We start from the raw sequence: 13,245 nt of genomic DNA, 5'->3' as shown, positions 1-13,245 counted from the left end.
GGGAGCTGCTGAAGGTTTTTGAGTGAGGAATGAATAAGCAAACAAATGGAAGCAGGCAGGCGGGGAGGGAGGAAACAGTACCTGACAAATGACAAACCGCTTCCATGCTGGGAGCCCCAGGACCCCCTGACGGTGAAGGCGAGTGGGGAGGAGAGAGGGGGTCCAGGGGAGAGGCTCTCACCCGAGGTTGCCGAGCTTTAGGCTCCCGGTTGGGTGCTCTTTCCACTGTGCAGGGAAGAAAAGGGAGGGTGACGCCAGCTGTCAGTGGGGCAGGAGGGGTGAGATCCCCAGAGCCGCCTGCTTAGACAGGAAGAGGTGGAGGAACGCAAGGCCAGATTTCCCAAGGGCCCAGATACCAGGAAAGGGCTCAGGACAGGAGGGGTGGCGGTTAGATTAAGGAGGACTTCCTGATAGTCAAGAGCCCTCAGAGGCCCTAAAGGTCCTTATCAGGAGCCCCAAGGCCCCGTCTGGTGCAGCAGGACTGAGAGGCAGCCCGCCAGAGGCAGGGGGATGGACTAAATGACCAGGGCAGGGGAGCAGGGCGATGGGAGAGGGGACTTCCTGCTGGTGACTGGCCCGTTTCTCTCCCCATGGTTAGGGCTTTGCAGGTTTTCCCCCCTCTCACTCCCCAGCCATCATGCCCTCTCCCCACCTCAACCCTGCAGGAGCCCATACATTCCCACCCCCGCCAACACCGCTCTCCCTGGCGGCCCAGCCCACAAACTTCTCAGACCATCGTCAAAGACGCAGGGCCCAGGTCCCCGCCAGCCTTCAGGACGCTTGTCCTGAGCCAGGGCACCCAAGCCACCCTAACTGTGAATGCTCCATCATCAGCTCCAGTGTGCACAGAGCTGTCACTCTGCACTTAACAGTTTGCCCGGTCGGTCGATGCTTGCCCTGGAATTCTCAGTGGACCCCCTGACATTCCCAACTGGTGGGGGGGGCGGGGGGGTGTCACAGAGGCTCCCATTTCACAGATGAGCAAACAGAGGGTCAGCAAAGACAAAGGCCTCTCGGCCAAGGAGCCAGGAGCAGGTCATCATTCACACTGAACCAAGCCACAGTCCCGGCGGTCACCTCAAAGTCCTCTCCTTCCAACACCAACCCCAAAGCAGCCACACCTCCACTCGGACCCCGCTCTCCAGGCCCCACCAGCACCCTGGGCCACCATCATCCCTTGTCACCATCCCACAGGTCCCCTCCAATGATGGTCTCCTGGCTGACGTCTCTCCAAGGGAGCCAGAGTGACCCTCTCCTGCCCCAAATGGCCACAGCTGTCCTCTGCACGTGCCTGGTACACGGCACACACTCAGTAAAGGCTTGTTGACCGAGCTCATGAATGCGTGAGTGAAGGCTGGATGAACAAGATCCCTTTCACCCCCAGAACCAACACACTGAAGCCTCACAATGAACAGCACAAGGCTTGGCACGGCAGGGCTATGATGAGACCCTGGGCCCTGCCCTCTTCCTGCCCAGTGATGACCCAGGTCAGAGGGTCTGCAAGGCGGGGGCCTCAGCCAGGTGGACTTCAAAGCAAGAGCACCCACAGACCCCATCCTAGCAGCAGAGGGCCCCCCGGCAGGGGCCAGAAGCAAACAGAAGTGGGACAGAGCGGCAGATGAGAATCGGGACCACAGCCGCGAAAGCACAAAGCGATGGGGCCCACCCACAAGGAACACGGAGCCCCGCCCCCACGGACACCGCTGCGACGCTTCGTGACGGAGGCGGCAGGGAAATGGGCACCCCAGGCAGCCTCTCCTGACTTCACTGCCCAAGTATCCCCAACCTGCAGACAGGGAGACTGAGGGCAAGACAGGGGAAGTGACTTATCCAAAGTCACTGGCAGCTGGCGGCTCCCTGCTCCCAGCCCAGGCTGGCGCCCTCCCCATGCCCAGCAGAGAGGCAGCCTTCACAGCCCGCCGGCTTCCACCGTGCATGGCTGGTTCGCGCCTCAGCAGAAGCGCTGACTCAGCGCTGGCTGGCGCGGGGGAGACAGCAGCCAGGAGCATGCCGGAAGGCAGGGGGCTGCGAACTCCCCCAGGGGGCAGCCCCTGGCAGGGCACAGTGAGGTGGCTCCCGAAGGTAGACACTGGAACCCAGGAAGACCCTTGCCCGGCCACCTGGGACTGCAAAGGAAACGTCCCTGCTCCGGTGGGGTGGGGAGAACCCCGTCTCCAGGCTCCGCAGGGGGCAGCCGTGTCCTGGATAAAAGCTGAGCCTGAGAATTCAGAGAAATTGAGGATTTCACGCCAGCTTTACCACATCCTGGCTGCACAACCTGGAGAAAAGTTACTCAGCCTCGGGCTTCCCTGGTGGCGCAGTGGTTGAGAATCTGCCTGCTAACGGGTTCGAGCCCTGGTCTGGGAGGATCCCACATGCCGCGGAGCAGCTAGCCCTGTGAGCCATAACTACTGAGCCTGCGCGTCTGGAGCCTGTGCTCCGCAACAAGAGAGGCCGCGATAGTGAGAGGCCCGTGGACCGCGATGAAGAGTGGCCCCCGCTTGCCACAACTAGAGAAAGCCCTCGCACAGAAACGAAGACCCTACACAGCCCTAAATAAATAAATAAATAAATAAAGTTACTCAGCCTCTCTGAGCCTCTGACAGCACCTACCTCTTAAGGTGGTTATAAGGGTTAAAAGGTGATACTTCAGGCAAAGCGTTCAGCACAGTGAGCGCCAGCTCTTGTTATTATCGTCCCTGAGCCCTCCTCTGTGCTGGACACATGGCTGGGTGCTTTGCAGGAATCATCTCTAATCATCTTTAATCGTCCCATTCTAGAGATGAGAAAACTAAAGCTCGGGGAAGGGAAACTAGAGTGAGTACAGCCCACCACTGGCCCTTCTCCCACATGCAGCCAGTTACACGCCTAAGAAAGGCTCTCAAAGTCTAATCTAGGGTGGAAAATAGGTTTCCAACTGATTCGTCATGCTGCCACGGGTGCCCTGCTGGAGGATGCTGTTATCGATTAGCAATGTCTGCACGGATGAGGGCATGGGTACTAGCAGCGTAACTGGCACAAATGTTCCTAAATCACAGAGATAGAATCTGATTTTCCCTGGAACAACGTCCTCTGAAGGCATCATGTTCTACCTAAAGACTTGATGCCCAATGTCTTATTGAATCTACCACGAGCAGTGTTTACTCAGCTGTATGTGAGGGCTCTGTTCACCTTTTGCGCACAGGTAATAAGAGTGATAACCACACGTGTGGCAGTTTTTCGAGTTTACAAAGATCCATTTTCGCATTACGTACTGCTTTGGTCTGCAGTGCAATCCTGTGAAATGGGTAAATACCACCGCCGTTTGACAGGTGGAGAAACTGGGGATCAGTGAGGCTAAGAAACTGGCTTATGGTCACACAGCAAACAACAGGCAGAACCAGCCCATGGGTCTGTCTCACCCTGGTGCCCAATGCTTTCCACACGCCACCTACCCATGAGTCAGCACCACGGGAAAAAAAAACAAAGAGCACCATGGACCCCTTGACATTTCAGACCCAGTTTCCTCCCTGCTGAAACCCTGCTGACAGTGCAATGCTCAAGGGCCAGGCCGGGCAGGCAGGGAGTGGTGCAGACATTTGGGTGAGCGGACCTTTCCCACCCCAGCTCACCAGGTGGTGGAGGGTCCCAGCAGCCTCCTGGCTCTCCAGGGAGTCAGGTGGTGACTCAGGGCCTACCTCTGAGCCAGGGCCCCTCAGCTCCAGGGACACTTGCGCTCAGGACAGTCTGTCTGGGGCAGACCTCCCACACTGCCCTGCCCCCTCCCAGGCCTGCTGGTCCTGGTAGCCATTCCCGCTGACCTGACCCCGATGCCTACACGTCCACCCATGCTCCTTCGGGTTCCTGATGGGGAGCAGAATCCTGCAACGTCTGGAAATGCGAAGGGTCATTTTTGGTTGTCACAATGATTGAGGGCCACTACCTACCAATATTTAGGGACCAGGACAGAACACCAAGTGTCCTGTACTGTGCAAGACAGCTCAGACCACAGAACACTGTCACACCCAAAGTGCCAACCGTGCTCGCATTGAGGATCACTACTGCCCCCTCCCTGAGCTCCCTCCCAAGGACGAGGGGCGGGAGGGAGGTTTCTGGCCAAGGAAGAATCCTGGAACCCTCAGCACCTGATCAATGACATCCCCCTCCCCCCCCCACAACCCCAAGACCCGAAAGCCCAGCCTGAGTGCCCCATGATTAAGCCTCCGCTCCATTCACTACCGGAGACCCAGTGAGGACACTGCCAACACGCCCCCAGCGAATGCTACAGGAGCACCCGTGGTGCGCCAGGCACTGTGCTGGGTGCTGGGGTCCCGCAATGAACAAGACAGGCTCGGTCTGTGTCCTGGTCACCTGATAGCACCCTGGAGGAGGCAAGTGTTAGATTCAGAATCACATACTGGCTAAAACGGAAGGGCTAATAAAACAGAGGGGCTAAGGGGAATCACAGAGGGCTGCCCTGAGGAGGTGGCACTTAACTGTGATTTGAAGGATGCAACAAAGGACCTAGCCAGGTGAAGAGGAAAGGAAAGCATTTCGAGAGGAAGAGCATGTGAGAAGGCCCTGAGGCCTGGAAGAGCTCGGGAAGCAGAGTGAGGTAAGCGAGGCCGTGCTTAGGGGGCTGGTTAGGACTTTGCTCTGCTCTGCTCCTGCAGGGCAATGGAAACAGGAAAGGGTCTTGAGCAGGAGTGACCCGAGCAGACGAGAGGCAGCAGGTGGATGCAGGAAGAACTGTAGGAGGCAAGGTGGGTGGAGCCTCGCCCTGCGTGCTGGGGTCAACTGTCTCCGGTCCAGGCCCCTGGGCTCCCCATCAGGCTCTCATAACCCCTGTAGTCGCCACCCACCAAATGGCTCAGGTCACGGGCCAGGGTCTGACTAAACTCTGCCTCCTCAGTCCCGGCGCAGACCTGAGGTTCACACCTGAGGGCTTCCTGAGCCAGCGAGACACTGCACTGACCCCCACGGTCATCAGCAACTTCCAGAACATTCACATCAGCAGGACGCCAGGTCCTCACCCATCCGAGCTCCACGGCCTGAGCGAGGTGTCCCCTGACCCAGCACGAGAGTTGGCTCACCACCACCAGAGCCCTGCAGCCTCAGGCCTCCTGACCAGAGGGAACAGCGGGGCCCCGGGCAGGACCCAGACGAACCCAGGCGGCACAAAGGATATGGGTTGCACACCAGCCTGATGCACCAGTTCCGGGGGCTGGTGGTCTGTCGCAGGCAGAAGAAGGCAACGGGCGCCAGGTCTGGGCGAGGGACGTCTGCATCGACTCCGTCCAGGGGCTCCTCCGGGCCTGGAGGGGAGGCCGGGGGGCTCTGGGGCCCGGGCTGCTCCGTGACTCCTGGCTCAGCTGCCGGGGCTGCGGCAGGGGAGGAGGGCAGTGGGGAGCTCTCGGCCATGTCGGCACTGAGCAGGGAGCCCTGCGGGAGAAAAAGAGACGGCGCTTGGCGGGGGACAAGCTCGGCACCCATTCCGCGACCCGCCTCCCCCTACAGGGGGACACGGCTCAGACAGCCCCGCCTCAGGCCCCTCGGCCTCACTCTGGCTGTGAGGATAGGAAAGAGCTGGTGGTCCTGGGGCAGGTCTGGTCAACCTTGCTGAGCCTCAGTTTGGGGAGATGAAAAGTGGGGAGAACAAAACATTCTTAGAGTATACTTGTGATATTGTTGGGAGTTGTGGGTCGGTTGGTTGGTTTTTTTCAATGAGACTAGAGTTGTGTATTTATTGCATCATCAAAGTAAAGAAAACTTGCAGGAAAAAGGTGAAAGTGATCATAAAGACAGACATTACTGCCAGGATGATGTATGTTACAAAAAGGAGGTTGAGGTGCCGTGGGACCAGATACCAGCGTACCTGGGCAAGCCAGGATGGAATCAGGGCAGACTTCCCCGAGGAAGTGACATCTGAGACGAGACTTACAGCTGAGCCCAGAGGCGCCCCCACCCACTGCCCCACAAAGTTGAGAACCCAGAGCCCTCACACGCCAACCTCTCTGCTTTACAGACGGAGAAGCTGAGGCTCAGAGAAGGGACAGGATGGACACACAGCCGGGTAACCGCAGAGACAGAGCTCCACCAGGGCTGGATTCCTGGATCCAGCCCACGGCAGCACTCAGAAGGGCCCTGTGCTTGGTTTAAAGCCCAGCTGTCACCAACTTGAAATCCTTAATACTTTATGACCGAGGGTCCCACATTCTCATTTTGCGCTGGGCCCTGCAAATCACATGGCTGGTCGTGACTTGAACACAGAGGTACTCTGACATCCGGGCCTCGTCTAATGCTCACTACAACCCCAGAAGCCTTATTAGGCCCATTTAGCAGATGGAGAAACTGAGAAGGGAGGGGCATGCCAAGGCTGCACACTGAACTACAGCTTGTCTAGGGGCCGGAGCCCAGCACCAGCTCACCAGATTCAGTGATGAACGACTGTGGCCTTGCTTAGCCCCCTCCTCAGCCAGCCAACGGCAGGGCCCGCCCCTCCGCACCTCACCCAAGAGGTTACCAATCCCTGAATCCTTACCCACTGGGGTCTCCTGGGCCCTGGCACCCTGGCAGTGCCAGGCTGGGCACTAAGAGTAAGAGATCCCTGGCACCCACCCGGCTGCTGCCCGCGGCCGCTGGGCAGTCAGCTGAGCCGCCCAGAGCTGATACATTTGGACATTTCTCTGGCTCCTGGGGGCAACAGGCGGGAGCTGGTGCCTCCTGCCACTTCCCCCGGCTGGTCAGACAGGCAGAGTTTTCTCCTGAGCTCAGGGCTTTGCTCTTGGTTCTAGAAAAACAGCCAAGGGCCTTACATAAGCTCCTAGGCACCCCGGCCCTCCACGTGTCAACCACTAGGAGGGAAAACATCCTCCCCGGAATGGCTGCAGGTCTGCTCACTGCTGTGCCAGCCCAAGTCCACCGCTCCCCGCACGGGCCCTCGCTCCCGCCAAGCTCCACCTCGTCAGGTCCCGGGGCAGCGGCTGCCTCCCCTAGGTCTCTGCTCACACGGCTGCCTCTGCCAGGAGCACCCTCTCCCCATCTCCCATCCACCGTTCTCCCGGGCCCTGACGATTCATTCATTTGTCCAACAACTATTTCCTGAGCACCTACTGTGCGCAGGCACTGTGAGGGCTCTGGGGTTAGGCTGGTGAAGAAGCCAGACTGGGCGCCAGCCCTCATTCAGCCTTCACTCCAGCAAGGGAAAGAGGCACACGGGTCAATTCATTTTTCTCTCTGGGTTTCCATAGCTCTTATCACCACCGAACATGCCGTATAATTTATGTATTTATGATTCAGTGTCTGTCTCCCGACCTGAAAGGAGGCTGTAAGAGAGCAGGGACTGTGGTCTGTTTCATTCACTGCTGTATCCCCCAGAGCCTGAAACAGTGCCTGGAACGTACTAGGCGCTCAATAAATATTTGGTGAATTAATAAAAAGTGCTGGGAAGTAAATAAACAAGGAAGAAAGATGGGAGTGGGGAGAACCCACCTCGCCCTCTCTAAAGAAAGACCTTTTAAGATAAAAACAAGAATCAGCAGTCACCAGCCATGGGTGGTCTCGGGCAAGAGCCCTCCAGGTACCAGGAATGGCTGGGAGGCTGGAACGTTCAGTGCATTTAAGGAACGGAAACGAGACCAGTGTGGCTGAGCAAGGGGCAAGCGGGGGGATGAAACTGAAGAGTTCGGCGGGGCCCACTGTGAGCCCACGGAAGGAGCTTGGGTTTTAGTCCAAGCGCAACAGGAAGCCACAGAAGGGTTTTTACTCAGGGAGTGCTTTGCTCTGGTCTCTGTTTTTAAGCCGTCCCTCTGTGGGCTGAAGGGAGACAGGGTGGAGGGGCAGGGCTGGAGCAAGGACGGCCGGAAGGAGACCGGAGAGATGGGCTGGGCTGGCCTGGGATGCTGGTGGAGGTGAAAGGAAGGCGGTGGATTTGAGGTATGTTTTACAGGCAGAAGAGCCTGGCCTCGCCTGGGCCCCCGTGCCACCACACCTAGCTCTGCCGAAGTCCTGCCTGCAACCGCAGAGGTGGAAAGAGCTGCCGTGGCCTCTGGGACCACACAGAGCCACTTCCTCTCCTCCCTCTAAGCTCCATCCACGTTGTACTATCTTGCTCTTTGCCTCGCTCGGCCCCGTTTAAAGCTGTCACACTGTGTTGTCCTTTGCCCTCACACCTCTCCCCACATGCTGCGGGGAGCCACCCCCCCTCCCCAGGGCCCAGCCAGCCTCTACCGCTGACCTGCTCCCTCGCAGCTGCCCAGGCGACAGCTTCGGGCCTGCTCCCCAGTCCCAGTTCCCTCTGCTCCACGCCTGCAGCCCAGCTCCCGGCCCCAGTGCCCATGTGCCTACAGCGGAAGGCTCTTGGGCCTTTGGCAGCTGGGGCCCCCTGGGCTCCAACCTGTCTGCAGATGGAGCCTCAGGGAGAGCAGAGGACGTGCCTTAGGTGGCAGCATTGGTGGCTTCCAACTCAGGCCCATCTGGGCCCAGAGTCTCAGCTGCTTCCACAGCCAGAGCCTCCTCCCTCTAGATGGTCCCAGGGGGGCCCCGCAGGCAGTGGTGTCGACTCGACTGGCCTCCACGAGCAGGGACAGGACCCCACTGTGTCTAGAACACCCGCCCCCACTCCTGACCCCACTGGCCTCCTGGAGCCTCAGCCTTCCTCTCCTGCCTCCCTCTGCAGGCCCCTGTGAAGAGGTGACGTAACCTCAATGGAAAGGCTCTCTAGGACCCACGAAGGTGGCTGTCCAAGCGTGTATGGGGCCAGCTGTGCCATCCCCAGGGGCTGCCACCCAGCCCTCTCTTTGCTATCACCACCGTCACCACCACCAGAACCGCCATCACCACCGTCACCGTCATCTCCACCATCACCACCACCGCCACCATCATCACAGCATCACAGAGGCTCTGACTGAGTCTGACCCTGTACCAGGCAATGGGCAGAGGGCTTTCTATGCATTGTTCATGTCGATTCCCAACACAGTCCCATGACGTACAGACCATGCTTATTCCTACTTCATGGAGGAGACTGGGGACCAGGGAAGTCCGGCAGTGCCCGAGACCATGCAACGAGTATAGGGCAGGGTTAGGGTCCCAGTCCAGGTCTGCAGCCCCTGAGCCCAAGCGCTGAACCATCACAGGTACCACTTTGGGACAAGGAAAGGTGCCCTGAAACCAGTCCTTCCCTCCCACTTAAGTCACCAAGCAGTGCAGATATAGCTGCTGGTCCAGCCAAGACCCCCAGTGTGGGCAAAGACACTCCAAGTCTTCCCAAGTCTATGGGGAAATCTGCCTCCCAGAGCTTTCCAGAGCCTTTAGAGCGTGGTATGGGGAAGGCTTGTGTCTGCTGAGGCCTGGCCTGGTCACCCCAGTCCGTGTGCGTGTGTGTGCGTGTGTGTGTATTCACAGGTGCACACAGGCAATAAGCAACTTGTTTATCCCTTTGTCAACAACCACACATCAGCTAATGTCACAGCTCGAAGAACAAGCTACACATTCAATCCGGGAATTCTAGAATCCAGGAATCTCAGAATCAGAATATCTTAGAATCACCCAGGACCTTAGAGGCCCAAGATATTAATTACGGTCACCTGACACTCTATAGTGTATGTTTCAGAGCACAGGCCCTGGAAGCCGAGACCTGTGTCAGAGTCCCGCCTCTGACACCAGCCCACCTTGGCACATGGCTCAGCCTGGCAGGGACCTCGGATACCCTGTCTATAAAATGAGGGTGGCGGCTGTCCCGGGGCAGGCTCGCTGGGAGGAAGAACTGGGGTAACACATCAGCACCTGACCACGCCACCAGCCACTAGTCCAGCATACAATAAGCCTGTGATGGTCCCCCACGCTTGTGAGCGCCGTCAGCCACAGAATTCCAGAACCCTGGAACGTAGGCATCCCAGAAACACAGCGTCTGGTTTTAGACCTTGTGGGCTCCAGATCTTTACACAGGGAATCTCTGAAAAGACTGGGACCCCTGAAGTGGCCTAATCATCACCACACACATTCACCAGCACAAAGATCACACAGTCACACTCACACACACCCTCACACACACAAGCACACACAGAGACATACATACAATTACACACTCACACGACACCCAGTCACACAGACATCCATCTTACTATCACACTCACAGACAGACACGATCAGACACACACAGACACACACAATGACACACACACACACACGTTTACTCACATAGATATGCACTCACACACCTCACACGCTCATTATCACAGACACACAGACACACACCACAGCACCCACTCACACACCACACACGCCAATGCAGAGCCTGCATCTAGAGGCCTGGAGAAAAGTCTCTATGAGGCTGCAGGAAACCTGCCTCCCAGAATCTTCCAGCCGGTGTCTCAGAGCCCCTGGAACCCTCTGTCTGCTCCCTCTTCTGCATGACAGCCCTGCAGATGCGTGACGACAGCCCGCCCACCCCCAAGCCTCATCTGCCCCAGGCCTCTTGCCACCAGCTCCCTCATCCACTCCTTGGGTGGCAATTTCCAGATCATCTGCTCGTTGGGGCCTCTCCCCAGTCATGTGCAAGTTTGCCTTCTTACCTCCGCAAGGACTGGGACAGGTTTGCACCAAGTCACCCAGAGTAGAGCAGACAGGTCACCTGCCTGATTCTGCAGGGACAGAGATGGATCTCTCTTGATGCAGTCTGGGAGCCCCAGAGCCCAGCTGGCATCCCAGTCAGACTGAAGCAACTATGGGGCATGTGGTCCACTGGTCCCCTCTGATCTTCTTCAGAGGAGCTGCGGCCAAGTCAAGGCTCCTCTAGCCTAAAGAGGAATGGCTGAATCCTGGCCTCTAAGTGCAGAACCTGACACAAAACTTGCTGTGGTCTGGCCAGCTAGGCCTGTCCACATATTGCAGCCACATTGGTTCTGTCACCAAAATCAACAGCTCGCCCTCCCAGCTTTGCAGTGTTAAATGAATTGGATCAGCAACCCCTCCCATGATGGCTCCCATTATTTGTTGAGCACTTACTATGTGCCAGGCACCTCATTACAACCCAGTGAAGTAAGCACTTTTGCCCTTTCCGATTTATAGGTGAAGAAACTGAGGCACAGAGAGATTAAGGGATTTTCCCAAGGTCAAGAGCTACTTAGTCAAAGAGCTGGGATTTGGATCTGGGAGGTCCAAATCCAGGTTCCCTGTTAAAGGGTTGTCCAGGCCGAGCTGTATACAGAAGGTTGCAGCCCCCTCCCCCTCCCCCAGTACCTGTCCATGTGTCTGTCACTAGACATCATCATTTGTTTGTTGGCCCTCCGCCTCATGACAAGTGCCAGCAAGTGAGGCTGTGTCTGAATCTTGATCAGTGTGTTTGAAAATTTCCCAGCAGGTGACTCTGCTGATCATTTTTCACTCGCTCTGCAGTAATTAGGACCTTGGGTCTTACTTCAGCGAACAAATCAGGGTGAACATGGCCCCTGATGGAGGGAGAGTTTTCTAGCAGGAAGAGCACTGGGTCAGGAGCCTCAGGGCCCAGGTTCAAGTCCCAGCTCTACCCTCTCTGCATCGTATAGTCTCAGCAAGCTTCATTTCCTCTTGTATAAAATGCAGAACAGGATTCTTTCTCTACCTCACAAAAGGGACAGCAGATGGGAAAAGAGATTCAGAAAGTACCTTAATGAAAGAAAAACGGCCTCCCTGTACCAGGCCCCATGCTAGGCACTGTAGAGACATTTCTAAGCCTCACAAAAATCCCTTAAGGTGCAAGTTATTATCCCAATTTTACGAGAAGCCGATGCTCCCCTGATGCTAAGTGCCTTGCCCCTTGGGGCCAGGCCTGTGACCATGGACTGGCTCGTGTGTCTCCCGGCCAGGACAAGAGCTGAGTGATCCAGGGTGGAGGCCTAAGTCCCTGGACCAACGACGAGTGAAACACAGCCCTGACTGCTCATCAGGGCTGGTGGTCAGGGGTGAGGAGAGGGAAAACCCTGAGGCTCTTCTCAAATAGCATCATCAGCGAGACTGCCCAGGCCAGAGTGCAGGAAAGGGGGACTTGGTAGAGGGAGGGCCTCCACGTTGAAAGAGGAAGGTCTGCAAGGCAGGGCCAGGCCTGTGCTGACCTTGGCCCCAAAAGACTGTGGCTTCCACCCTGGAGAAACCACTTCCCTCATCCTCTCCTGCACAAGGAGCCCCAGAAGCTCCCAGCACTTGCTCCAAGGGTATCCAAATACCTCGTGCTTCCAAAGCACCCCTCCCGACATGCATCAGACACAGCCCTGGTTCTCCTTTCTGAGAGCACAAGAAGAAATCAGGCCCTATGGCCATGTGCCCACACGGCACCTGGCACAGGGGATACCCCAGGCCGCTCCCAGGGGCACAGAAGCACCAAGACTTTGTCTGTTCCCTTCTGTTCACTGCTGTGTCCCCCAGGGACCAGAACAGAGCTTGGCACATAGTAGGTGCTTAACAAATACAAAAGAGAGAGAGAGAGAAGGGAATCAGGAAATCAGACTTGTTTTCTTCCCTCCTTAGACTGGCAGCCATGAGGGGGAGAGACTCAGCCCACATCTTTCTGGATATCAGGAGCCACAGACCCACGAACCTATGCCCACAGACCCATGAATCCACACACCCACAGGTTCACAGAAACATATACCCACAGATCTATAGATCCACAGACCCACGGACCTAAAGACTCCCAGACCTACACACTCACATTCAGAGATGCACAGACCACGGAGCATGGAGCACGGGCCCACAGACCATGCTCCCAGCTCCCTGGGCTGTCTCTGAGCCCCCAGCCCAGCCGTAGCACTCCTGGGGGCATAAGGATTGAGGGCACAAGGCAAGAGCACATCCTGGGAACGTGAGGGAAGAAAACATTCTGCAGCAAAGAACGAGAGAGAGCGGAGGGGCCGGAAAGGAGCAAGGGGAAGGGAGGACAGAAGAGAAGAGGGGGAGAGCCAGAAGAGGGGGAGAGAGGATGGGGGAGAGGGGAGGAGGGCGCTGCTCCCCCTGCAGCCCCAACCCAGCCCAGCAGCCTCTCTTTCCAGACATGGTTTTTGAGCACCCTGAGCTGGGGGCTGGGCGCCCAGAGAACAAGGCAGCCGAGAGGGAGACAGGCGCCACTCAAGGAGCCCCTCAAGAGCCTGCTACTACCTTGGACCATGTTCAGAAGCTGCTGGGGGTGGGACAGAGCGGTGCCCAGAAGCAGACTTTCCTGGGGAGCCCCACTCGGGGCACAGGGTGAGGGTGGCAGAGATGGCAGTGGAGGGGGACAAGGGCAGGAGAGTCGGA

At 57.4% G+C, this 13,245-nt stretch overlaps 1 protein-coding gene across 1 annotated transcript in view; it reads right to left on the bottom strand.

Moving 5' to 3' along the window:
* The window catches only part of CACNA1I (calcium voltage-gated channel subunit alpha1 I), a 117,195-nt gene that overhangs the window by 101,616 nt on the left and 2,334 nt on the right, over nucleotides 1–13,245 (bottom strand). The window contains exon 2 of the mRNA XM_004279506.3: nucleotides 5,168–5,421. Coding sequence (XP_004279554.1) covers nucleotides 5,168–5,400 — 233 coding nt within the window. The 5' untranslated portion in view covers nucleotides 5,401–5,421. The remainder of the gene's footprint in view (nucleotides 1–5,167; nucleotides 5,422–13,245) is intronic.

The sequence above is a fragment of the Orcinus orca genome, chromosome 11 (assembly GCF_937001465.1).
Source record: "Orcinus orca chromosome 11, mOrcOrc1.1, whole genome shotgun sequence".
In the NCBI taxonomy this organism is placed as follows: Eukaryota; Metazoa; Chordata; class Mammalia; order Artiodactyla; family Delphinidae; genus Orcinus; species Orcinus orca.
This window is presented reverse-complemented; position numbering and strand designations above follow the sequence as displayed.